Source organism: Schistosoma haematobium, chromosome ZW, assembly GCF_000699445.3.
Source record: "Schistosoma haematobium chromosome ZW, whole genome shotgun sequence".
NCBI classification, from domain to species: Eukaryota; Metazoa; Platyhelminthes; class Trematoda; order Strigeidida; family Schistosomatidae; genus Schistosoma; species Schistosoma haematobium.
Window position 1 is genome coordinate 6,869,982 of NC_067195.1, and position 25,156 is coordinate 6,895,137.

General features: G+C 35.0%; 1 protein-coding gene across 1 annotated transcript in view; it reads right to left on the reverse strand.

The window, feature by feature from the left end:
- MS3_00002673 (uncharacterized protein) overlaps positions 1-25,156 on the reverse strand; it is a 252,496-nt gene that overhangs the window by 15,651 nt on the left and 211,689 nt on the right. Inside the window, exons 95-104 of the mRNA XM_051210282.1 lie at positions 21,774-23,537; positions 19,391-19,810; positions 15,891-17,435; positions 13,879-13,996; positions 12,046-12,227; positions 10,652-10,990; positions 7,535-7,867; positions 4,580-4,664; positions 2,064-2,426; positions 771-912 (exon numbers count right to left, since the gene is read on the reverse strand). Of these exons, the coding sequence (XP_051070256.1) occupies positions 771-912; positions 2,064-2,426; positions 4,580-4,664; positions 7,535-7,867; positions 10,652-10,990; positions 12,046-12,227; positions 13,879-13,996; positions 15,891-17,435; positions 19,391-19,810; positions 21,774-23,537 (5,291 nt within the window). The remainder of the gene's footprint in view (positions 1-770; positions 913-2,063; positions 2,427-4,579; positions 4,665-7,534; positions 7,868-10,651; positions 10,991-12,045; positions 12,228-13,878; positions 13,997-15,890; positions 17,436-19,390; positions 19,811-21,773; positions 23,538-25,156) is intronic.

Here is a 25,156-nt window from a genome sequence, read left to right on the forward strand (position 1 = left end):
GGATGATTATTAATTCGCTATGATTACAGTACTTAATTATTCTTTTTTTCAAAAATTGTTGGTCATTCTTAAATTATTGATATAGTGTTCAACGAAATGTATTATACTGGTGACAGATATATTCTAACCAAAAGGGAATCGTCGAATTAGAAAAAAAGAATTGCCATAAATTTAAAATAAGAAAAAAACAAGCAATTTCCATTCATAGGTACTCATCCATCATCCCACACGCCCAGCTCGAACCCAGGACCCTCGGTCTCGTGCGCAAACCCTTAACCTCTAAACCACTGAGCCGGTCGGGATCCAACGGTGTTAATGTCTAACTTCAAACAACCCATGTTGTCGCGCAACCATCTTGCATTGTCTTCGGTGGGTGACTGCTTCACATTCCTAGAATTACTTCTCAAAGTTAGTCACTAGTGAACACATGATAATTATCACAATAGGGTTGTGGAGATTTTTGAGTTTTAATTGAGATCATGAACCGCTTGCGGGGTTGTAGATGCTCATTGTTAAGGATTCCCATACTAGGACAAAACGGCCGTCCAGTGCTTTCAGGTTTTCAGTGGTGATCTAACATCGATCGGTTCATGATCTCAATTACAATTCAACAATCTCCATAACCCTATACTCATAAATTATTCGTCAGTTTTATGATGTTTATTAAAATTCGCATTTTAGGAAGAAAAAAAACAAATTCAAGATCTATTACACATCATCAATGTAAGATAGTTTCAATTTAATTTACTACATAAATTAATAACACTTACTTGTAAACCAAGATGTACACCACCACTTTTGTGTATTTGTGCAGTTAAATCTAATAACTGACGTAATATATCCGCTGCTTTATGCTCAGTTACTGTAATACGTCGGCCTAATTGATGCCATAATGTATCACCAGATGTAACACTAAAAATATTAATTTAAAAAATGGGTATGTCAATTGTGTATAAATTGTTAGGTTACATTTAAATCTGTCGATAATATGATTCTGAATCAAACTTACCAATCACTGGCTTTTGTAAACTTTAGTTAAAGGGACTCAAACATGTCACATTCATTACTTCATATGATAATTTGAATAAAATAGAAATATTCATGTTGAAAAAGTAAACAGTTTAAAGTTTGAGGAGGGCTATTAAGACAAAAATCTATTCACAAGCTAAGCAGCTCTTTATGTATAAACAAGGTTCACTTTTATTGGTTTGGATCTTACTGTTGATGTTGTAGACTGTGATTGATCAGTTACTTTTGGAATATGTGCATCCAGTTTGAATGACCTTGATATTACAATCAAATCACAAGCATTTAAATAAATTTGGATTGTGTCTATCAGTGAAATCCGAGGCATACACTTCGTCTTATTCGGAGATGGTCAGCTGGATATACCTGAACTCTAATTTTGTGATTCACACCTGGACTTGAACCCAGATTCAAATAGGCAATACGAATAAATTAAAGTTCACTCTGTTGTACAAGTCAGTAGCTGTTTGAACTCAGCATCTAAATGGATAACTTTTTAGACGTTTAAAGTGGAAAGTAATACGTCCCAGTCCCTGTATGAACATCAACAAGGTGCAGATACATCAGCTGAGAAGTCCCAAATAGGGTGAGATTAATTTCTTGGATTCCACGGCTAGCCATCATCCATCCAAATATAGTGACCAATGGTTGGAGACGTTGGATAAAATGCCTTAAAATCAGATATAGCCACTCTATATTTTTGAGCTCTCGAGTTCAAATATTCTTTCATACAAGTACTGTTTTCGTTCTTTCTTAACTTCCTTATTCAATGTTTAACTTTTTTAATTATCATTGAGACTAATATTATTTTGATGCCTTTTATATTCAGCATGTTAATTTAATTTCATCGTGTTAATGCAGTATGGCAACTTTGGCTAACGAACATTTGTGCTGGGCCCTATTACTATAACTAAATGATACTATCTATACATGAGTGAGTAAATAATTTTAGTACGGTAAGTGCCTAGAGTTACATCAGGTTTTAGTTGTAAATTAGTAAACAAAGAAATATATAGATCAAAACTAAATGTACTTACTCTTCCATTACACAAATAGTACGTTTAGCTTCTGTGTAAGCTTCATGTAGATGTGCAAAGTTTTCTTGTTGGATACGCGAAAGTAGTTTCAGTTCACGTTCGGCTTTCTCTTGTTCCCAGTCAGTAATATCATGTCTAGTTGTATACTTTGATATATCATAAGAAGCACGTCTACGAACAGGGCGTTCAGTTTCCAAAACACTAACTGGACGCGAAGGTAATTCTGGATAGCTGATGTCGCGTTTACCTAAAGCACTAACTGGACGTTTAGTCAATGTAGATGGACTTGTATCTATAATAGTACCTAACCAATAACGACCAGTTGAGCGTTCAGCAAGTCTATAAAGACCAGAATTTCTAGTACTGAAAACGAATGAAAAATAATCACATCAAAATGTTTCAGTCATCTATGATGACCACTTGCTTTATTACACAAAAATGATACAGTAAACGCAAAGATAAAATAAAACAACAACAGAAAACGCAGAAATTAATATTGTTCGGATAGTGTAGTAAGAGGACAAAGATTATCAAAACTATATGATAGATTGGCGCAATACATTTCGAATAATAAGAGTAGATGATAAACATTCATCATACTCTGTCAAGCATATAGTTGAAACGGATCATAATATTGATTTTAACATGGCTTTTGTGATATTGCGTAAAAGTGTTAAATAGTGTATACTAACTTTATTAACTTTGTTTCCTTTTACCTTCCACTTGCCTAGTTGACCTTTAGTTTTAATATATAATTGTTTTTAACAAGTATATATGTGATCAGATTGTTCAAACTGTATTGTGTTAATATATCACAGATTTGATAATCTTCGTTTTCTAATTACACTATCCAAATTTGTCAAATGAACTAATTGCTTTGATTATTATGTGACTTTTTGAGTATTTTTACAAAGGACGGATATCAGCTAAGGGGACCAAAGAAAAACATAGAACACTGGATATCCGTTTCATTCTAGTTTGGGACTGCTAAGCGGTGCGCATAAGCACAACTTAAATTAGAATGAAATAGTTATCCGATTCTCTCTGCTTTTTTGTATTCACCCAATTGACAAAAGTTAGTAATGAAAATTCTCTTTATATTAAACCAATATACATAATCCATATAACTAAATGTTCTATAATTATCGATTTAACTAGGATTATTCCATTCAGGAATATACTTATCACTATACTGCAAGCCATTTCGAAGAAAACTGAACCTTTTGACAGTACATTAAAACATTCATCAGTGAAGAAAGTCCGGCATTCCGAGGTTATCTTAAACAATCTACAATACAGTCTTTATTTGGAGGGTCAGCAAAATGAAAAACTTGCGGACACATCAAATAAAAATCAAGACTAAATTTAAAATTATCAGTATACGGTTGTGGAGATTATTGAGTTTTTAATTGAGATCATGAATCGGGATCGTGGATGGGCACTGCTGAGGAGTCCCGCAATAGGATGAGACGGCCGTCCAGTGCTTCTAGGTTTCTATGGTGGTCTAACATCAATCGGTTCATGATCTCAATCATTAAATTTGAAATCTCCATTAAATGTATTATTCCTTGAAAGATTCATATCTACATATAATTTATATGTTTATTCTAGAGACATGATACACTATGAAGTAGTTTTATGCACTAGGTTACTAGTTTGACAAAACTGATAGGTCCTGGGTTCGAATCTCACGAGGTGGGATTATGGATGAGCACTGCTGAGGAGTCCCATATTAGGACGAAACGGTCGTTCAGTGATATCAGGTTTTCCATGGTGGTCTAGCTTCAATCGACTAGTGATCTCAACTACTGAAATTAATATAATATTCACAAAAACTCCTTTATTGTCCGAGATCATGTATCAGCATGAAATCACAATACTTAAAACTGTGTAGGCAAATATACGTATACTTATATTGAATTTTTGAATGAGAATCCATGCATTACATTCTAAATGGTTAGGAAGTATTTTTCACAATGCAATTATAACGTTCACGCTCGAGACGGATAGATCCTGGGTTCGAATTCCACTAGGCGGGATTGTGGATTCGCATTGCTGAGGAGTCCTATGCTGGTACGAAACGGCCGTCCAATACTTCCAGGTTTTCCATGATGGTCTAGCTTTAATTGACTTATGAACCCAACTATTTACTTACAATTATAGAACATATAATAATGCTCAGCAGATGCGAAGTACAATGCAAAATAGATATCAACTTCAAATTTATCAAAAACAATAAGGTTTTATAGATGGATGTTCATAGTCTGACGAGAGTTATGAGGAAGAATAATGCAAGTTCATTTTTAATCCATCAAATAAGTTGATAACCTTTAACTTTAGTATTGTTCTTAATCCTTTGTTTACTATAAGAAACACTATTTTATAGAATAACTAATGGAGGTATGCTTGTATATATCAAACCAGAGAAATAAGAGATACAGAGCATTTTTAAAGTTTACAAATTTATCAATATTATAATTATTTGTGTCTATCAACTATGTATAAAATTGACTCACCGAGCTAACTCTTCAATAATGTCATATCGTGAATCGAATGATCCATCTGTATAATGACGGAATTCCATATCATTAAGATCCAAAACTAAAAACAATATAAAAGTAGGGGGAAAACGATGATTGTATAGTTTTCCTTGATGTTCTACTTTTTAGTAGGATAGATAGTTCCGTAAAAAGAAATGTAATTAGAAAGAGTACTTGGACGGGTCAGTATACCCGTTTTCATAGCTTTACACCTCATCAATACAAAATAAATTTACTTAAATGTCTCAGTCACAGAATCAGACTATTATCTTCTGATGATATTGTAGAAAGCGAAATTGATAAACTAAAGAACACTATGAAATAATGGATATCTAGATAATTTCTTCAGAAAAATTCTATTAGAAGGCATTACAATAAAGAAGAAACTGTGACTCGGTCGGTAAAAAAAACACTGTATCTGAAACTGGACTTTTAAGAGGACAAGGTGGGTGACATTTTGACACGTTGACTCAAAACATCTGTTGAAAGAACGTTTCACGCTGCCAAGTTACATATAATTTTTTCAGCTAAGCCAGTAATTACACAAGAAATCAAGGATAGGTTACCGATGATGGGCTCCTCTACGTGTGTATTACCAATTCAACTGCTCCAGGTGGAACTAGTTACATAGGCCGTACTCAGAGAACTTTATCCTTGTGTGTTCGTGAACATCCACCAGCATGGTTGGGAAATGGAGTCACAAAGTCTATTCACAGCGCCATTTTTTATCATTTGGTAGATTATGAACATCATATTAAAATAGATGAAACTTTCTCTGTTTCGTATCAGGTTGCAAACAATTTACCAAAAGGAGCTAGATTACGATTGCTCTACATAGCTGAAGCTGTCTGGATCAACTCCAGAAAACCGAACTCATGTATCCAGAAAAAAAATATCCAGCCTCTATTTTGTTTACCTTGGTCCACGACTGGGGCACCAGATACGTAAATTGGATATTATAAACCTCTTATCTTCTCTTACTTCCTTTTTTGTTTATATTTTTTAATCTAAACATTCACAGAACCTCTTATTACATATTATATTTACACAACGGTATTATTACTATTACAACCCGCATTAACGAGGTAACATTCTCCTATTATACATTTTGTTCACGAGATTCTTTGTATTAATATTACTATCATTGATTCTAGCTTGACGCTATTACAAATCAGTCTGACCATTACTAAATGACCCTTCTAATTTACAAATGGCACGATTTCGAAGTATTTATGTCCTCAGATGCAAAAGTTCATCATTTTAAAGAATATTGCCAAATTCACTAATGCAAGCTTTATTTTGGTTTATAACTGTAGAGCCTGATGATGAAATTAGTAAAAAAAACCTGCTCACTCAGATATGTAAGTAGGTTAAAAAATTATTATTAAGTAATTGGAAAAGACAATAATAAATCAGGACCTTCAGCCTTTCACGTAAACTTTTAATCTCTTGACCACTGGGCCAACATCAAACAGTGTTGAGCGTTCGCGAGCGAAACCGAAGATCCTGCGTTTGAGTCTCGCATGCGAGATTGTGGATGCGCACTGTTGAGGGATCACATACTAGGACGAAACGGCATTCCAGTGCTTTCAGGTTTTCAATGGTGGTCTAGTTTAGATCGACTCATGAATTTAACTATTAAAATTACTACAATTTCCACAAACCCCCATTCTGATAAGAGTAATAATAATAAATGAACACATTTTCATGGTTGCTTATACACTATATTCATTTAGATTTATGCTTTGGATTTCCTTTGGAACTCTAGTAAACAAATGCCATTATCAAAGACAAAAACTGTAGTTCTAAGAATTTAAAGCCTAAGTCTTCGATACACACACGAAGTTGTTTACTTTTCCATTGATAAGCATCTATAAGCACTGAACAGATTTGAAGCTTTGGCTGAATACTTTGAACTAGCCAACATAAAATTCACATTTTTCGCAGTATTCAGGATGACTAGTCTGACTACAATATTTAGCTTGATCTAGATAGGTTGACCTATAATCAAAGTTAGAGTCTGTGACACCTATGCAAATATCCCCGGCCTAATTTCTGTGCATGAATATTGTTAGGATAAAATCTACAGAAAGCCTTTGAGCAAATATAACAATTGTCTACTAGAGATCTGACCGCTAAACGGATATCAGTCAACTAATTGACTGAACTGGATAATTTGGTTAATATTTGGAGTTAGTATACAGTAAATTGAATGTGACTATAGAGTTGTAAAACATTACACTTTGGATATAATGTTCTAGTTTACAATATGTATAGATCATCGATCTATTGGTTCGAAGAAAACATCTTTGTGAAGCAAAAGTGACATGTAGATCAGTTTTTAAGATCTGTGTATGGTGTACATTATCTAAGATAAGTATGAAGAAAATGAGGGGGAAAATAAAGATGGATGCGCACTTTTGAGGAGTCTCATACTAGGACGAAATGGCCGTCCAGTTCTTTCAGGTTTTTAATAGTTGTCTAACATTGATCGGTTCATGATTTCAATAAAAAAATAAAGAGTTAAAATAGACATAGGCTTAAAGTGTCATTCTATTAAAAGAAAATCAACAAATGACAAGAGTTACTAACGAGACGAAGAAAAATGATACGAATCAATAGGAAACAAATAGAGTAGAATAGATTAGTGAACACTGTGAAGTTCTTGAGAAGATTGTCAACATTATCCGGAACTCATACGACGGACTACAGTGCAAAGTCGTGTATGGGGGACAGTTGACAGATGCATTTCAAGTAAGAACCGGAGTCAGACAAGGCTGTCTAGTAAAGTTTCATGTTAACGTTTTGGTATTGAAAAAATATTTTTGTAACTTTAGTTCAATTTCATTCACATGTTGATAATTTCAATGAGAAGTAATTTATTTACATTTATACAACAAAAACTGTATTTGTAAATTTTATTATATATACCTTCTGTAAGCCGATGTACTGGTAATTGTGCTGGTTCTGATGCATCACTAGCTGGTCCTAATCCATGCCAATTTTCTAATCGTACTCTGAAACGATAATTTACACCTCTTCTTAATTGACTGCGCGCAATAAAATAAGTTTGATCAGCAGATGTAGTACCAAGAAGGAACCAATCTTCTCCAGGTTCATCACGACGATACTCTACCCGATAACCAGTAAATTTAACTAAAGATTCTAAACGATCAGTAATCAGAGGTGGAGTCCATTCTATAAGTAATGTTCCAGGTCCATGTGGTTTTACTCGAGGTTTCTGTAGTGTAGCACAAGGTTTATCTAAATAAAATAAGATTAATTAAAATTCTGGTGAGATATTTCTAATGAGAAATAAAATTGTTTCAGATAATTACTTACATTCATAATGATTGTAACAAGTTAAATATCATGAATATTGATTTTCTAATGCTTTTTAATGTTTTCTGTTACTATTTACTTTAAGGGATCATAAGATACAGGTTGGATGCCGGCCCAGTAGTCCAGAGGTTAAGTGTTCGCGCGCAAGATTGAAGGTCATGGGTTCGAGTTGGGAGCTCGGGATCGTGGATGTGTACTGTTATTCATGTTAGGACGAAACGGCTGTCCAGTGCTTACAGGTCTCCCGTGGTGGTCTATCTTTAATCGACCCATGAATTCGACTAATAAATTACTACAATCTCCACAAAACCCCCCTTTCAGATCTAGGTGTACTTATATATACTTATATATAGATGTACTTATACTTATTACATGTCTGCAACCAATTATAATCGGTGAACTAACACCACCCCTGCTAAGTTTATACCATAACTTGAGTTAGGCTACACATTGACAATATTCTTTGTATGATAACCAGTAATCTTCATGTAAATTTTACTCTAATATGAGATACGACATGAGAGATGAATTACAGAGATAAACAACATACAATATTTAGATATATTTTTTAGAAAATGTTATCTGTATTGTCGACACTTACTCCATTCACTTAAGTTATATCTAAGAAGCTATATATGGTAAAAGTAATTCGACAGAAATTTGACTGTCAACACCTATATAGAAGATATTTACTAAAAAAATATTGAAATTACTGTAAGATATACACTCAGAAGAATTCTGATATGTTGGGATAGCTTCTGAGAATTAGAATGGAGCCTCTAGAGACTCTAAAAGAGCCGATAAGTTTCCAAACAATCAGAACGTGATGGAGCTTTCTAGAATATCAAAGTGGCACACTACAATAGGACAGTAGCATAACTTGCCTCTTTGCGGGTTAGCGGAATTATAATGATATTATAACAAACGCTAATATCTATAAATACGCATGATTTTCTGTACATTCTGATTCTTATCCAACAAACACTTTTGTAGCTTCCTGCTATCCTCTGATTTTGTGACTGTGGGGTTCTATACGTTCGAGTGCCGTATTTATATACCGTATTCTGCGTTATTCAAGTATCGAACGTAACATGATGGTCTGTCTTAAAGAGGATATATAGTTCAATGAAAATTTATCATGTACTTAGAAAATGTTATACACTTGCATTGCATAGATAGATATCAGTCTCGCGCGCGAACTCTTAAACTGTAGACCACTGAGCCGGCCAGGATCCAATGGTGTTAATTTCTAACCAATCTACGAAATTGATCCACCGTCTATAACTGTTACATGGTTCATTTTGTCAGTTTCTAATGTGTATAACAATTACGATCTCACCTTTTAAATTTATTCTATCCTGCCTCAGTTTTCGTCGGGTTTTATTCAAATAATCACATAATAAAGGGTCATCACAGTGACAAGACAATAGTAATGGGATTAAAAGAATTGTAAAGTATAAAACCTATTTTATTAAGTTATTCATTTGATTCATAAGAAACACTCAATACATGTATGTTTAGAAGCTCGTTTTTAGAAGATTATTCGACATAACGATGGTAGTGTGGTGTCAATCAGTCAGTCAATTAACAACATAGAACTTCATATGTATGTACATCAGTTGAAGTTGCCATACCTTATTAGCAGAAAAGATACAATTGTCGATTCAAATTGCATAGAGGTAGAGGTAGTAAAAGTATAAGCGGTAATCGGAAACATTAGGGTTTGAAGATGTTAGTCAAGGAGTATAATCCAGTGAAATAAAGTTGAAAAGAGAAAAAAACAAAGGGACAGGAAGATTTCAGAAGATTAGAATTTGTGAGGACACAAAGAGTGGATGCACCTGCGCCATTGCAAACGATTTTGAGCCATGTTATTCAGGGTCTCTAACCATCGGTTGCTATCATCTCACGGATCCCAACCAGGTAGTCTACACCTACCAACATGGCTCAGTTCACTTGTCAGTGACTACATGAATTTGTGCCATGTTTTGGTCTGGTCGCCCCTAACTTTCTTCCAACCTTTTCCTACACCATAAAACATCGCAAGTCGGGGCAGTTGGTAGTTGGGCATACATAACATGTGTCCCAGCCATCCCAACTGATGAAGTTTCACTACTTCATCAATTGACTTGCCATCCTTACCTATTACCCGTTTCCTAACAACTACGTTACTTACTCGATGGTCCCATGATATACGAACAATGCTTCGAAGACACCTATGATCGAATAATACCAACCTACGAATATCTTCTACTCTTACCGGCCATGTTTCACAGTCATAAAGTAGGACGGGACGAACTGCTGTGCAGTAAACCCTTCCTTTGGTTCGTAGTGTGGTGTGCTACGTATGTCGACATAAGTGGTATATAACGCTAGTCAGGAATAGAATGTCTGGTAGTAGAATGTTGAGAAGATCGAAGAGAGAAAAACGGGACTGGAAAGCAGTTGGTATGGAAATGCAGGAACAATGAAGTCTAAGACAATTAACGAACATTTTGCAAATGAAGTATTAGAGTATTGTTTTTCTATTTCATCAAGTAACTCTGTAATGTTGTGCTAAATATAATCGATTTTCGTCCCTGTGTTCTCCTTCACTACATTAGAATTGTGACATAGGAATAAGAATCGTAATTTATCTCAAATTTTGCAAATCAGATCAAACAAATAAACGGTAAATAATTCAAAGTAATTGAAAACCAAATTTACCAGCAATACGTAAACGCAAATCGATGTAATCTCGACCAGCTTGATTCTGTATCCATAGTCGATATAATCCGCTATCAGCTAGATTTAATTTGTCAACAACCACTTCAACCCAACGGTAACCAGATGATAGATTTATTCGAACACGATTTTCCAACGGTTCAACTGAAAGACCAGGAGTCAAATGACTTAAACGTTCGAACCAAACTTTTGTAATCCAATCACGGTCTTGTATATAGTCTAAACCTTCTAATGGAACACGTAGATACCAGCTGTCTCCATGTCTTAATTCATATTCATGAGGTTGTGCAGCCCATCCAAGTCGGCAGAATCGTGGCACCGCTGAATATAAAAAAATAATTTGATTGAAATTATTTGATTTCGAATTGCATCCTTGTGTCCGTTTTTCTTCACGATTAAATTTTTCGTTTAATAGCACATCAGTTATGTACTATAAAGTGCATTTTAGAAATTCTATGACTCAAAACATACATTATCTGGCCAATTATCCGATCATTTTCTTTCAGGTTCAACTACTTTCGAAATATTCACTTTGAAAAAATTTACAATTTTTAAAACAGAGCAGAGCTACTTATAAGTAGTATACATGCTAAACCATAATTGAAATGAGTAGGATCGTTTATTACTGTCATTCTTTTCCAAAGATAATTCCAAAGTTTAGTATTATGCTTATAATTTGAAAAGTTCACTAGGCATTCAATATTTGTATTTTGCTAATCACCTTGTTTCATCAAAGTGGAACGAGAAGGCTTTTTTGGTATGAGAATATGGTAACTTCAAACCCATATACTATACTGGATAAACGAAATAAATAAATTTTTGGGATCATAAACTGATCTAAGTTAAACAACCACTAAAAGCCTGGAAGCGTTTTTCAAGTGTCTTGCTCTACTATGAGACTCTTCAGTAGTGCACATCCATAACCCCGTAACTAGAATCCTAACCTAGCACTTTTAGTTTTGATCCACACACCTCTAGTGGTAAATAAGTATGTTGTGTTAGGTATCTTATTATTTATTAAGTTAATTCTCCGGGTACTTGGATATGAGCCACACTCTGAGAGTGATGGCTAACGATGCCGCCTAGTTGCGCAAAGCAAAGTAGGTGGTGCGGGGCTCAGACTTGAGATACAGAGGCTGAAAGTCGAATACTTCAATCACTAAACCATATTTGAAGGTATTTGACAGAAAACATTAGGACTCTGGTTTCGTGTTGGTTTGCACTTGTCAGAAAGGAGTATCTGCAATCTTGAGGGGAATTATGCTCCTTGTGAGATCGGTAATTGTAGGAGTAGTATATATATATATATATATATATATATATATATATACTGTTAATGTGGAGCTAAGTATTTCATTTTAAAATTCGACAAGTACCTGAAACTATCAATTCCCATGTTTCTGATATTGACTCATAAATATTCCATACACGACATTCTAAGAAACCAGCATGACTTGGTTGTACTTGTTCAATAGTTAATTCATAAATACCGACGCCAATTTGAGCCACACGACAACCAGGTAATATTTTTTCATCTATTTGTATGTGATTTAAATACCTATATAAGAAAAAAACAAATGTTTTGTATAAGAAAAGGTTAAAATATCTTAATGCGTAGTCAGTTATATTACAAATCAGTTGCATGAGAACTGGATGGGTAAATCAATTACAATCATTTTAATAATAGATGATTGATCACTGGGTGGTGATAAATTTCATGTATTTTAAGTGCTTCTTAGTGCAGATCAAATACTATCTACTTGACACACATGACATTGATCACCACACAGTGATCAATCAATTGTGATTACATTCCAGTCCTACAGGATGTCGGTCTGACTGCGAAGCTGGGTGGCATGGGATTGGATCTGTCAGGGAGTACCAGTTCCCTAAAGATTACAGGTACACCTTGCTGACGAGTGCCAAGGAGCAAGAAACCCGGGTCAAGTTTCCTGTTGACTACTTCTAACCACCATCAAATCGTTTTAATAGTTGAATTCATAAGTCAATTAAAGCTAGACCACCATGGAAAACCTGGAAGCACTGGACGGCCGTCCCATCGTAGTGAGCACCTACTACCTCGACCGTGGGACTCGGACCCAGCACCTATTGGTCTTGCGCGCGAACGCCTAACCTCTAGATCAGAGTTGAGCGTTAGGGATCGTGGATGCGCACTGCTAAGGAGTCCCATACTATCACGAAATGGCCGTCCAATGCTTCCGGGTTTTCCATTTTAAATTGACAAGTCGGTTACACATGACAAATAGTTTTTTAAATTGTTGTAGTCATCTTCATAATACTTTCAGAAGTAGCTAACAAAAAGGAATGGAAAAAACACCTCAACAGTTTTAAAATTACACTTTATTGAAATTCGGTAACAAACGGCATTCATCGATAAATAAACAATTCATGTTATTCTAGATTGTTCTATCATAAGGATTTCTATCGCTTTCTAACACAACATAACACAAATAGCCTTGAATTAAGACTACGTTTCATTAAAAAAAAATAATTTTTAATATATTTTCAACAGTGAATAATGTATAGTGTTTTGTAATGATAATTTTGATAATGTAAACGAACAAATACAATAGAAACACATTAAAGCATTCAGATTATAGATGGCTAGTCAGTTGGAAAGAGGTTTTACAACCAGGTCTGTTGTGAGATAGTAACTTACTGAATATAGTGATTGATGGTGACTCGATTTCATGGATTGGTTGGAGTTAGACATTAACATCGTTGGATCCCAGAGGGCCCATTGGTCTAGAGGTTAGGAGTTTGCGCATGAGACTGATAGGTGCTGAGTTCGAATTGGGCGGCCAGGATCGTGGATGCTCAATGCTGAGGTGTACCACAATAGGAAAAACCTGCCATCCAGTACTTGCAGGTTTTCCATGGTGGTCTAACTTCAATTGACTCATGACTTAAACTATAAGATTACTAAAATCTCCACAAAACCTCTTCTGAAAATGAATATAGTGTGATAAACTGACGGATTTCAGTAATAAAATACTCCGCATAATACAAATCAAAGTATTTTGTAAACTGATTACAACCACACATTTTTGGTTTTTTTCTCAGCAATACCACATTTTATCTGTTTACTGTACAATCTTCATTAGTAGTATAGTTAAATTGTACAGAAAAACTAAAGCTACAAAAATTTTTAATTTAAAAATATGTAGAAAATCAAATGAATCACTAACCAAAAGACATTTGGTTTCGGTTCTCCTTCAACTTCTACAGACAAAACTAATTTTTGCCCACGAACAGCATAAATAATGCGATCATCTCGCAAATTGATGAAACGTAATGGACTTCGTTCTGTTTGTAAACAATGAAGAAAATTATTAAACATTGTTTACGGTATAAAGAACAGTATATTATCAATACACTAGAACCATTTGTCTTGTTTTAATATTGTCGAACAACTAGACAATTTTAAGAATCTATTTAGTATTTGATGGCATAATCTATAAAATGCTGACTTAAAACCATTTGGAAAATTGTGATTCATATATATTAGTTGTTTGGATCTTCCTAACGATGTTTAGAACTGCAATTGATCCGTTTCTTTTGGGATATATGTACATCCTGTGGGGATTGCCTAAATGTCCCCAGTAAGTCACAAACATTTCACGCAGAAATGGATGGTGGGTAGCGGTAGAATCCAAGATGAGCGTTTCATCCTACTTAGAACTCTTCAGCTTGTGAAAATAATATAGTTTACAGAAGTGTATGCATGGCGACCAAAGTTCTCCAATAAAGCAGTCTACGTATAATTTGCCTTCTTTCCTCATGATGTTCGGAGTCTGACAGGATGAGTTTCCGAATATCTGTCAGTTCAGAAGACGCTGTTGAAATCTACCAATTTTTCTTAACCTTTTGGCTATAGTCACTTGCAGATATCGCCGATGTTTTCAAGGCTCTCCGGACATCAGAATAATCCATATTAGAGTGAACATCAGTTTGACAATTAACCAAATGCTTCTCAAGTTGTTCACGAGATTTTCACTCTGATGGGTTTCTTGCTACGGTTTTTCTACATCCAGAAGGGCAGAAACAAATGTGTGTTCGTACTAAAACATGGTTAGAGTTTAAACATTATCTTCAGAATGAGTGGCAGTCTTCTATCTTGACTCTCCGATGATGGCTGGTGGCGATATGGTCCATTCGAGTCCGGGGTTGTATAGATTTTGATGGTCGCCATGTCGTACGACATCTCTCTTTATGATTAAAACTGATTCTTGCTAAGAATAAACGATTGTCTGAACATAGTTGCAGGAGCCGGTCGCCGTTATAGATGTGACATAATAATTGAGCTAGCCCCCCCCCCCAAAAAAAAATCGAGTTAAACAAAATACCTTAATTGAATACATCGTATTAAAAAAATTTGTTAGAAGGCTTAAAGAGCTTTCTATTATTTGAATAATTAACTTACCGAAAACGAAGCCAACAAATATATTTGGCTTAATAGATGAATACAATAAACAGTAGTATATTCAGAATATAGTTTACTTAACTTTAATCTGAGTAGGGACTGAGTATGATGTTTATTCAAAAACCTAATATTTTGATAATATAAGTCGAAACTTGTGAAATACTGCAGGAAGGGGTTTATCTGGGGAACTAATATGAGGTAATACTGTTGAATACTGAGCAGTTGAAAAGAGCTTGAGATAAATCTATACTATCTATTAAGACATCAGTTAGAATCAAGTTACAATAATCATTTTTTTAAATTGTTTATGTTGTGGTGATCCAGAAAACTTCTCGCAAAAGCCAACAAAGGCTCAGAAAACACTAAGAAGCATTTTATCCAATCAGCGTTCACTAGATGTTTAGACGGAAACATCCAGAAAATGAAAAGTCACATATAGAGTTTCTGATTGGGTGATTACTATACTGCTACTATGCTTAGTAGCATTCGAGAATTTTCGGGAAACCCAAAGACATCTAAAATACTATAAAAACCATATATTTTCTGTACTAAAACAAACCTTTTTGCCTTTTCTCTCGTGTTCAGGTTGCTGTGTAGTTCTAGCTCGGGAGTTACAAGAATAGTTTAAGAACCGAATAAAGCGTTCAATTAGCAAGACTTATCAATTTATTTGATGTAACAACACTCATATCATGCTATAATCTATTAATGAAAACTATAAAGTGAATAATACCTTTATAATACTATTCATTATTAAGAAAAGGAAAATATACTTACTGGCTTGAGGAATTAATGTGATTGGTGTTATTGTAACAGCTGGTAAACTTTGTTTATTATCCAATTCAGCGAATACACGAAATTGCCATTGTTGTTGATCAAAATCAATTGATCTTATATGTCTTCTTCTAGTTATAGATGATATACTACTAGATTGATAATTAGATGATTGACTAAATAAATTATCTAATTTATTATAACTAATAAAATATTGTGTTGTTTTTAATTCTGAAATAACTTTAGTCCAATTAGTAATTGGTTCACCTGAAAAATTAAAACCTCTTACTTCAATTCTATAAAGTAATTTCTCATTTAAACGATTAGGCATTTCAGGTGATTTCCATGTTAACATAATACCTTCTTGTGTTCCATCAATTTTACTAATAGCATTAAATGATCTTGGTTGATCAATCCAAAATATTTTCATATCATCTTCAAGTGAATCAATTTGTCCAAGAGTTGTAAATGGTTTTGAAAGTTGACAATGTTTTGTACTTCGAGTTTTAGTTGATTCTTCAATTCCAACAAGGCGAAAATCATATGTTGTACCAGAAGATAAACCATGTACTTCGTATGATGTATCAGAAGTGCGAATTCTTGCTACAGGCTCCCAAATACTTGGTTTGTACTTATTAATGATGCGTCGTTCTAAAATGAGATAGTATGGTTGTAATGTATCCTCATCTATTTTAAGAGAATTCCATCCTAGTAAGGCAGAAGTTGGACCAACATGAAGAACGCGTAATCCATCAGGGACAATTCGACCAATGTCAAAAACTTCATCACTAGATAATCGTCTCTTCGGACTCCCAATGTGAGGTACATTTTCGTACTGTAAACTGTCATCTAATGTATGAATCCATTCGGAGAGGAGACCATCATATGAAAGTGAATAGTTAGTGTGTTTGTCGATACTTGACGAAATATCAGCTAATGATGAGCGTATACGAAATCTAACTGTAGCACTGTTAATCGGTAATACATAATCAGTAAGACGAGTCCGGCCAACTTCGAACCAAAATCTTCGATTCGGTGTTTGTTGTTCAATAATATATTCAATTTCCTCATCTAATTTACGTCTATGCATAATGTCAGTTAATCCTCTTAGTTGCACTGGTTGCCACCTTAAACGATAAACACCACCACTGACCGCTTCCACGTATAATGGTCCCCTAGGTGGAGGAATAATTAATGATTCATAATCACCATCCTCATGTCCTACTGCTTTTGGAACAGTATAAGCTTTCAAAGTTTCTAATGGTCGACCAAATAAATCATCTTTATATGGTATAACACGGAATCGATAAGAATGATCTGGTAGAAGACCTGTTACTGTAACACCATGGAAAGGATGACGTATTTCAGTTGTATCAATCCGTGTAATTGTTCTCCAACCAGTTGGTTCTTTTAAATCATATAAATCTACTATATATCCTGTTAATGGTTCGTCAATTGGTTGCCAGTGTAAAGAAACCGATGGTGAGAGTGAAGATAAACTGGTTGTTGATTTCACTGTTAAATCACCGGTTAATTTTGGTACAGTAACTAGAAAAAGAAAAGGAATTGAAAAGTGGTCGTCATTTTGTAGATCCATTTCATAAACGATTACTGTTAAATAATGAGCTTGTCTATATTCTGATAAGTGAGGAATTTGAAGAAATGCAAAACATCATACACATAGTTTTCAGCATTCTATTTATCATGAATTAACGTAAAGGCAGATCATGAGTCTAGCTTCAATTGATTCATGATCTCAACTATCAAAATTACTAAAATCTCCACAAAACCCATTCTGATATTGATCAACATATGCCTACTAGTGGCTGGCTTCAAGAGGTATATCCTGGAGTTCTAGTGAGAAGCAGTGACCATTGGAGTTCAACCAGGTCTGTCGTGAGATAGTTACTCACTTATGGAAATGGTGAATGTGTCGCTCAATTCCGTGGACTGGCTGAAGTTAGACATTAACACCATTAGATGCCGGCCAGCTCAGTGGAATAGTGGTTAGGCGTTCGCGCTCGAGACTGGCAGGTCCTGGGTTCGAGCCCCGCGGGGCGAGGTCGTGGGTGCCCTCAGCTGAGTAGTCCCCCAATGGGACTAGGCGGCCGTCTAGTGCTTTCGGGTTTCCCACAGTCGTCTAGCTTCAATTGACTCATGATCTCAACTTTGATTATTATAATCCCCTTTCTTCACTGTGATATTATATGATTATTATGTAACGCAATTACTCGATGAATATTATTTCACTGTTATAAAGTATGGAATGATTGGTCAGTGAGAGAGGATTGAAATATCCAGTACAGTAAATTTTAATATACTGTCTTATACTATTATTCATCCCACTTGCGTTCCGCTAACATTTCATTGTGGTTTCACTTAATGGTTGTTTTGTATTGTGCATGAATTCTGGTTTATATGTGGTTCTCGTTCTAACAGTCAGATGATAACTGATTAAAGTACAATCACGTAGTCAAGTAGGATAATCCATTGCCATTAGTCTGAACAATCTGACTCTGTATCTCTCATTATAAAACTTATATAATTGAATATTACGCGGATGATGTATCTTTGAGGAGTAAACAGCACTAAGTGGTTGCTTGATGCAAATATTCATCGATGTTCACACCAGTATTAATATATAAATATTTTAAGTTCATTTCACATTATGAAAACGATGGTTTTTCAGTTCTATGAAGTTTCAATATTCGGCACCTTGGTCTTGTTCCCCTCGATTCATATTGTTTCATGATTTATTAGAAATAGTTACATGTGATAAAAGAGACTGTGTTTCAAAATCAAGATTTGTTTTTAATTTCGATATATGCTTATTGAGATTTTATTGATAAATATTCTCATGAAACTTGGTGCCCAAATTACCCTGGAGACGGTTTCAAGTAGTTATTATTTCAATTCTTAGTTAAACGTTGCTAAAGTTACGGACTAGAAAATCATGATTCTGGGCTGTAATTTTATCCTCTGAGATTATTCTTTTATAATGTTCCCTGTATTTTTCCAATTATATTGTTGAGATTCATCTTAGCCTTAGTCAATTACGATCATCCATAATCAAAGAATATCAATCAATTCTGATATCTTTGATCGAATATATTTCAGTTTCTTAGTGAGCGTGGTTGACATGATAACGATCGAATTATCTTCATCTTCGTACATATTCTGTTAGTAAATCCTGTTAATAATACCGTAGACATAAGTAGTTCAATAAGGAAGTATTTGAACTACGTATATTTCAGACATCCGATAATACAGGCAGAAGATAAAAGTTGAAAAGAAAAATACATAATTGGAGTGGCAGAAATAGCTAACTCAACGTTTACAAGAGTGAATGAGATACAGGACGTATATAGATGTAGACGTACTATCATATGTATTTTCTTAAGGGCACATATATTATAAATGACAGAATGACAGTAAAGATTATAATAGGTCATCTGTTAAAAGTTATGTAGAAATCTATACTAAAAATATTTGGGTAAACTTACTTGTTTTTCTCGGCATTTCAAATATTTCTGAATGGATTGGTTCGCTAAGAACGCTTGAATCAATTGTAGTTCGACTAATTTTTCCAAGCCTTGATGGTGTTACAGAACGTGGTGAATCAGTGATCTGTCCACGAGACATTATACGAAATAGATATCTAGTTTCATGTTGTAAATCAGTTGTTTGATAAGATGTTTCCCAAGCATCAAATACTGCCAAACGTTTCCAAGTAGTTGGTTCATTTCCTGTGGATGGTAATGTACAATATTCTAATATATATCCAGTTGGAGGACAACGTAATGACAAACTGCTACGTCGACCTGAGAATGTTACTGTTGATGGTGGAAGCCATGTTAACAAAGCACCTTTTGTACTGCCAGTTAATAATGACACTCTGAGATGAGAAGGTGGAGCTGGTTTCGCTGTTTATGTAAAAAGAAACGATTTATTGTGAGAAAATTTTAGAAAATACACATACAAAAATCATTACAAAATAACTAAAACGAAAGTGCTAAACACCTGAACTCATTAGAATTATTGCCAATATCTCTAGTATCTGTATATCCACAAATTTGTATTTCCGTATTAGTATAAGTCTAAGTTTGACATTATATATGAAACTAGTCACCGACGTATTTAGATTACCGGAAATTTTGTGATTAAGTTATACTCTTTAATTCTTCAAACGACTGTTACATATCTCCAATCGATAAAATGCGGCAAACTTTATTCACATTTGATTAAAACCTAATAGAATTACGTACCGTTATCTTCAATACTCAACACTTTACATCGTCAAGCCATAGCTAATATTATGAAAAATGTTAACTTGATCTAGCTACTTGATCAGACGTGAAGAAACTTCTTTAACGAGAAACTGTGCACAGCTTTTCATTAGATTTTTGTAGTTAGCGTAAATGGTGTAATATTGACCCTAGACTTAAGTGTATTATGTGAGATCCAAGTTTCTGTATACTAGGGTTCATAAATGTAAGCTGACTCCAAAAATGAACAATTTACGTACAGACTTATAGTTTATCGATAATAAAATGGAATTCAACCAATTCAGCATGACTGAAGCGTTTATTCAAGTCACTATTGCACTGGAGGTTAATTAGTTTCATTTAGTGACCATAATTAGCTGCTTCAAGATAAGAATAGATGAAACATTTATAATGTTAAACATTGGTAAAAAATATTCGGAACTTTTGAAATATCTTGGAAATTCATTCTAGAGCTCTGAAATCTGACAACTATATTCTCTAACAGTCTTTTGTGAGATACATTGTGTGACTAATGCTGAGGAAGGAGCACATTTATACTCCTCAGGTTCCCTAGATAACAGGCAGAGTTTGATTTATTACTTCATTTTCTAAGATTATCACAGAAAAAGTTGTGTCTCCTAAAATAATTTCAAATTATCTCGATTCTTGTCTCTCACGCATTTTTTGAAGTGGTCTCATGGGTTGATTTTCGTTTACAGGACATCGCTCATCGATCTATAAATTAGATGGCCCCTGTCATACAAAACCTGTTCTGCATCTCGAGGTAAACGTAGCCCTTTAATAGAAAGAGATAAACGATGCGAACATGATAAAAGAATATATAAGATCACTACCGTTCCCAAAGAATACTTTTCTTGGGTTTATATTCGAAAATAAAATATAGACGATTGGTGATTCCTTTCATCTAACTGAACCACGTTAGTTGTAGTGCCGATGAACTAGATGACAGTTCAGTACTCATGTTGTGACAGTTTAAGTCATAAAAACAAATATGAAAACAAAACAGGGAAGATGTTGTTTTCCACTCAGTCAGACACCTGGTCCACCAGGGGGCTTGGTACCTGTGTGGTTGCGCTACAGGATTTAACTGTACTATTCAGATTGTAGCGTTAAAGCCTATACGGTGTCTGGTTCTCTTGTGAAGCGGGATTGAGCTGTACTGTTTGGGTTGTCACGTGAAAGTCTGAACGGTGTCTAGTTCTCCTGAGAACCAATGTAAAATTGCCCTGGCTCACAATGGTATATTATATACCAGTTATAAAAAAAACCCTAAATTTCAATTTGTAATCAAATACAAACATAGTAAACAATTAAAACATTTAGGTATAAAAATGACAGGTGGTTGGTAATTTGAAGGAAAATTTGTTCAAATATGAGCATTAATAAAAGTAATTTTTGTATTAAGATCTTGTTCTCAAGTTTGGTGACAAGATTTATGGTCACTTGATCGTCCATTAATTTACATATGAACAGTTTAGTTATCTGTATGATTTATATATCTGTGCTATTCTATTCCGTTGTCAAGTTTAAGTCGCAGTTTTAAGTCAACCTACTCTCAAGTTTGATAAAATGATAATCTTCAAATTAGAAGATAACTTACCTTTCTTTTCTTTATCTACTTGTGGCATGAAAACAGGTTGTGGAAGAATAACTGGTTCACTTCGACCATCTTTTGTTTCCGTTAGAACGCGAAAATGATAAGTTTGTCCGAGTGGTAAGCGATCGACGGTTATTTCATATCTACCCGGTACAGATTCAGCACTGATAGCAGCTGGTCGTCGTGCTATCGGCCACCATTCTTGTTTGTCTGGACGCCATGATTCAACGACAAAATCTGTAGTGGAGCGTAAGGTAGAAGACATACCCGCTGGAGGATGCCAGGATAGTGTTACACTTCCCAATCTGTTTTGCATACGTTCACCAGCTGACTCGGTAGACACATCAACCAAGTGGAAACGCTCAGGAGAAGGTATTATTGGCTGAGGGACAGATGGAACCATAAGTTCCATTGAAATAGGTCCCGGTAAGCTTACTGTTCTATAATCACCAGCTTGCAAATGAGACGGACTCCAGCTGACCACATCCGATTCTATGAATCTCCCAACACCGAAATGACTTCTTGGAGCTACACGGAACTGGTAAGCTTCAAATATTGGTCTATCTTCTAGTCTGTAGACTGAGGCCAAACTAGACCGTGGTCTATGAGGTACTTTTTCTACTTTGGGGTGATAAATAAATGTTTCATGACCGTATGGTAAAGTGGCTAATGTCTGCCATCCAATGTCTTCAGCTTTTCTAACTTGAACAAGGTAACTTATATCTGGTGTTACGAGAGGGGTTATAGGTCGGTGATCAGCCGATGATGGGAAAGTTTGTCGTCTGTATTCTGGAGCAAGAGGCGGCCAGCGTAATTCAATCTGAGGCAGTTGAAATTCTGATGACATTGGTAGTAGACGAGTTTCAAGGCGACCGGAGCTTAGTTTTGGATGCTCGAACCCAGGTTTGGATTCATATACAGAATAACCAGGTGGTTCAATTCTTGTCACAAGTGGTGCACTTAAGCCAAATTCATTTTCACCCCTTATTCGATATAGAAGAGTAGGGGGTACATGGTATGGGCTTGGTGTATATGGACGTTCCGTCGACTCGCTTCTATACGGTGTAGGCAGAATTCGAACGTCAGCCGATGTTACAGTACCAGGGACACGGCCAACTTCGATCCAAGGTGCATCTGGTCTGCTAGCCTCAGTAGCTTCGATCACGTATGAAGATGGCATAGACAGTGATTCATCTAGTTTGTAAGAACTCTTTTGAGGATGTTGCCATTCTAGGTGAAGACCTGAATCAAAAGGAAGAAATTCTGATCGTAAGGGTCCAACTGGTGCAGAGGGTGGTAGTGGCCGGTAACTAACACGAGAAGAAGGTCTGCTAGGTTGATCTGACATTGATGTCTCAAAATCCAATGGTCTTAAAGTTTCTAATGGACTGCTTGCACCCATACGATTGACTGCTCGAACACGGTAAGAATAAGGATAAACATTACTCAGAGTACTTGGAAATGGAATCACTGCTGAAGTCGTCTCTCCCGAAACAGATAATACGGGGATCCATTCACTTGCGGTACTTTTCACTGGACCTCCACGACGTTCTATCACATATTCTGTGACAGGTAAACCACCTGTGTCACTGGGTGCATGCCATTTAAGTTGAATACCTTTTGAGTCCAAGTGTGGTGTTGTATGTGTTGAGAATGATAACGGAGATTCAATCTTTTCTAGACTAGATGATGGCCTTCTTGAATATATTGGAGAACAGGTAGGTATTATATCAATCATTAAAGGTCCTCTAGGTTTTGAAGGTACATCTGTTAACAAAGATAAAATGTATTTGGGATTTCATGAAAAATGTGAATTTAATTTTTACATTAGAAGGAATCAAAATCCTATCAAGTTAATGCCTTCTCCCTCCCCTTAAAAAATATCCGAGAATGATTTATGCTATGAATCAAACTATCACATTATATAACAAGATTTTAGTAAGTACTGTCTAAATATTTATGTTATTCAGTAAAATATGTTTTATTATTTCATACAAACTTTATTCAAGAAAAAACAACGGCGAGACCATAATTTATGGACGAATCAATCAGATTTACGATAACAGGTCTTGGATTTTGAAGCGAAATTCATTCACCTACATGTCTAAATAACGTTTTGGCATTTGAGATAATTTCAATTCGTGATGAAAACCATAAACCTAATTCCTAACCATAACCATCGGTTGTAAATCATAATCCTTATTCTTCAAACTGCTTTGTAACCCCCATTTAACCCTAATAAGTAAGTTGACATTCTCAAGGTCACTAAGGTGTCGCTTAAAGGTCGTTCATAAATTATAGTCTCAGTAAAAAGAACTTTTCACCAAAATTCGACTGACAGAAACCTCGACGACGGATGTTTACGGTTGTAAGCATTAAATCATAGATGAAATGACTTATTTAGTTTTGGCCGTTTATAATGGACTTTTATAGTTAAGCTTTTTGGATGAGCTCCATAATGTCATCAGGAAACTTCAAACAATACACAGAAAAACAGAAGCTTTAGAGTAACTTGTGTACTATGAAACACTTTTCATTTCCATTTATCGACAGAATAGGCAGCTTATGAATATTGTTGGAATCAGTGCTTGATGCAACGTATGAAGATTTTACAGTCTCCACTACCTCGTATACTAATAACAGTTGCGTGCTCATTAATGACTAACTTCAAGAGGCAACAACTCCAGGAGTTTTAGCGAGAAGCCCCGATCAGTGAATTTCATATGTATCGAGTGTGAAACAACAGTTCACCGCAGACAACGAAAGACGGTTTTTCAATATGGCTAATTGATTTAAGCTAGATATGTATACCATTGAATGGCGATCCAGTGATCTAGACCTTAAGAGTTCTCAGAGAGACCCAAGGTCCAAGGTTCGACACCCAGTGAAGTAGTGGATGCATACTGCTAATGAGTCACATACTAGAAAAAGACTACCATCTAGTGTTTTTTGATTGTCAGTTGTTATGTAATTTAGGTCTATCAGTGATGTTAACTGTTAATATTCATTTGTCAGTCACAGATCAAGAAGCAGGTTGTAACATCAATTATAATCAGCTTAAAACTGGTTTAAACATATCTATTTTTTGTATCATCTAATCTTTAAGGATACTATGAAATTTAATTTAAATCTTAATTATAATATTTTGTTTATTCAAGTGGTATTATGCGTAATTTGGAAGTAATTTCAGTAATGAATTGATATCATTTGAAAAAAATAATCGGAAAGCTGCGTCATTCTAGTTTGAAACTTATTGGCAATACTCAAACACGACACAACATAGGATCAAAACTAAGAGTTTCAAGGTTCACCGGATATTTTGGGTACCATTAATCTATAGAGCCATAATTCAGTTATTCGTATGTTAAGCTTCAATCCATTTATAA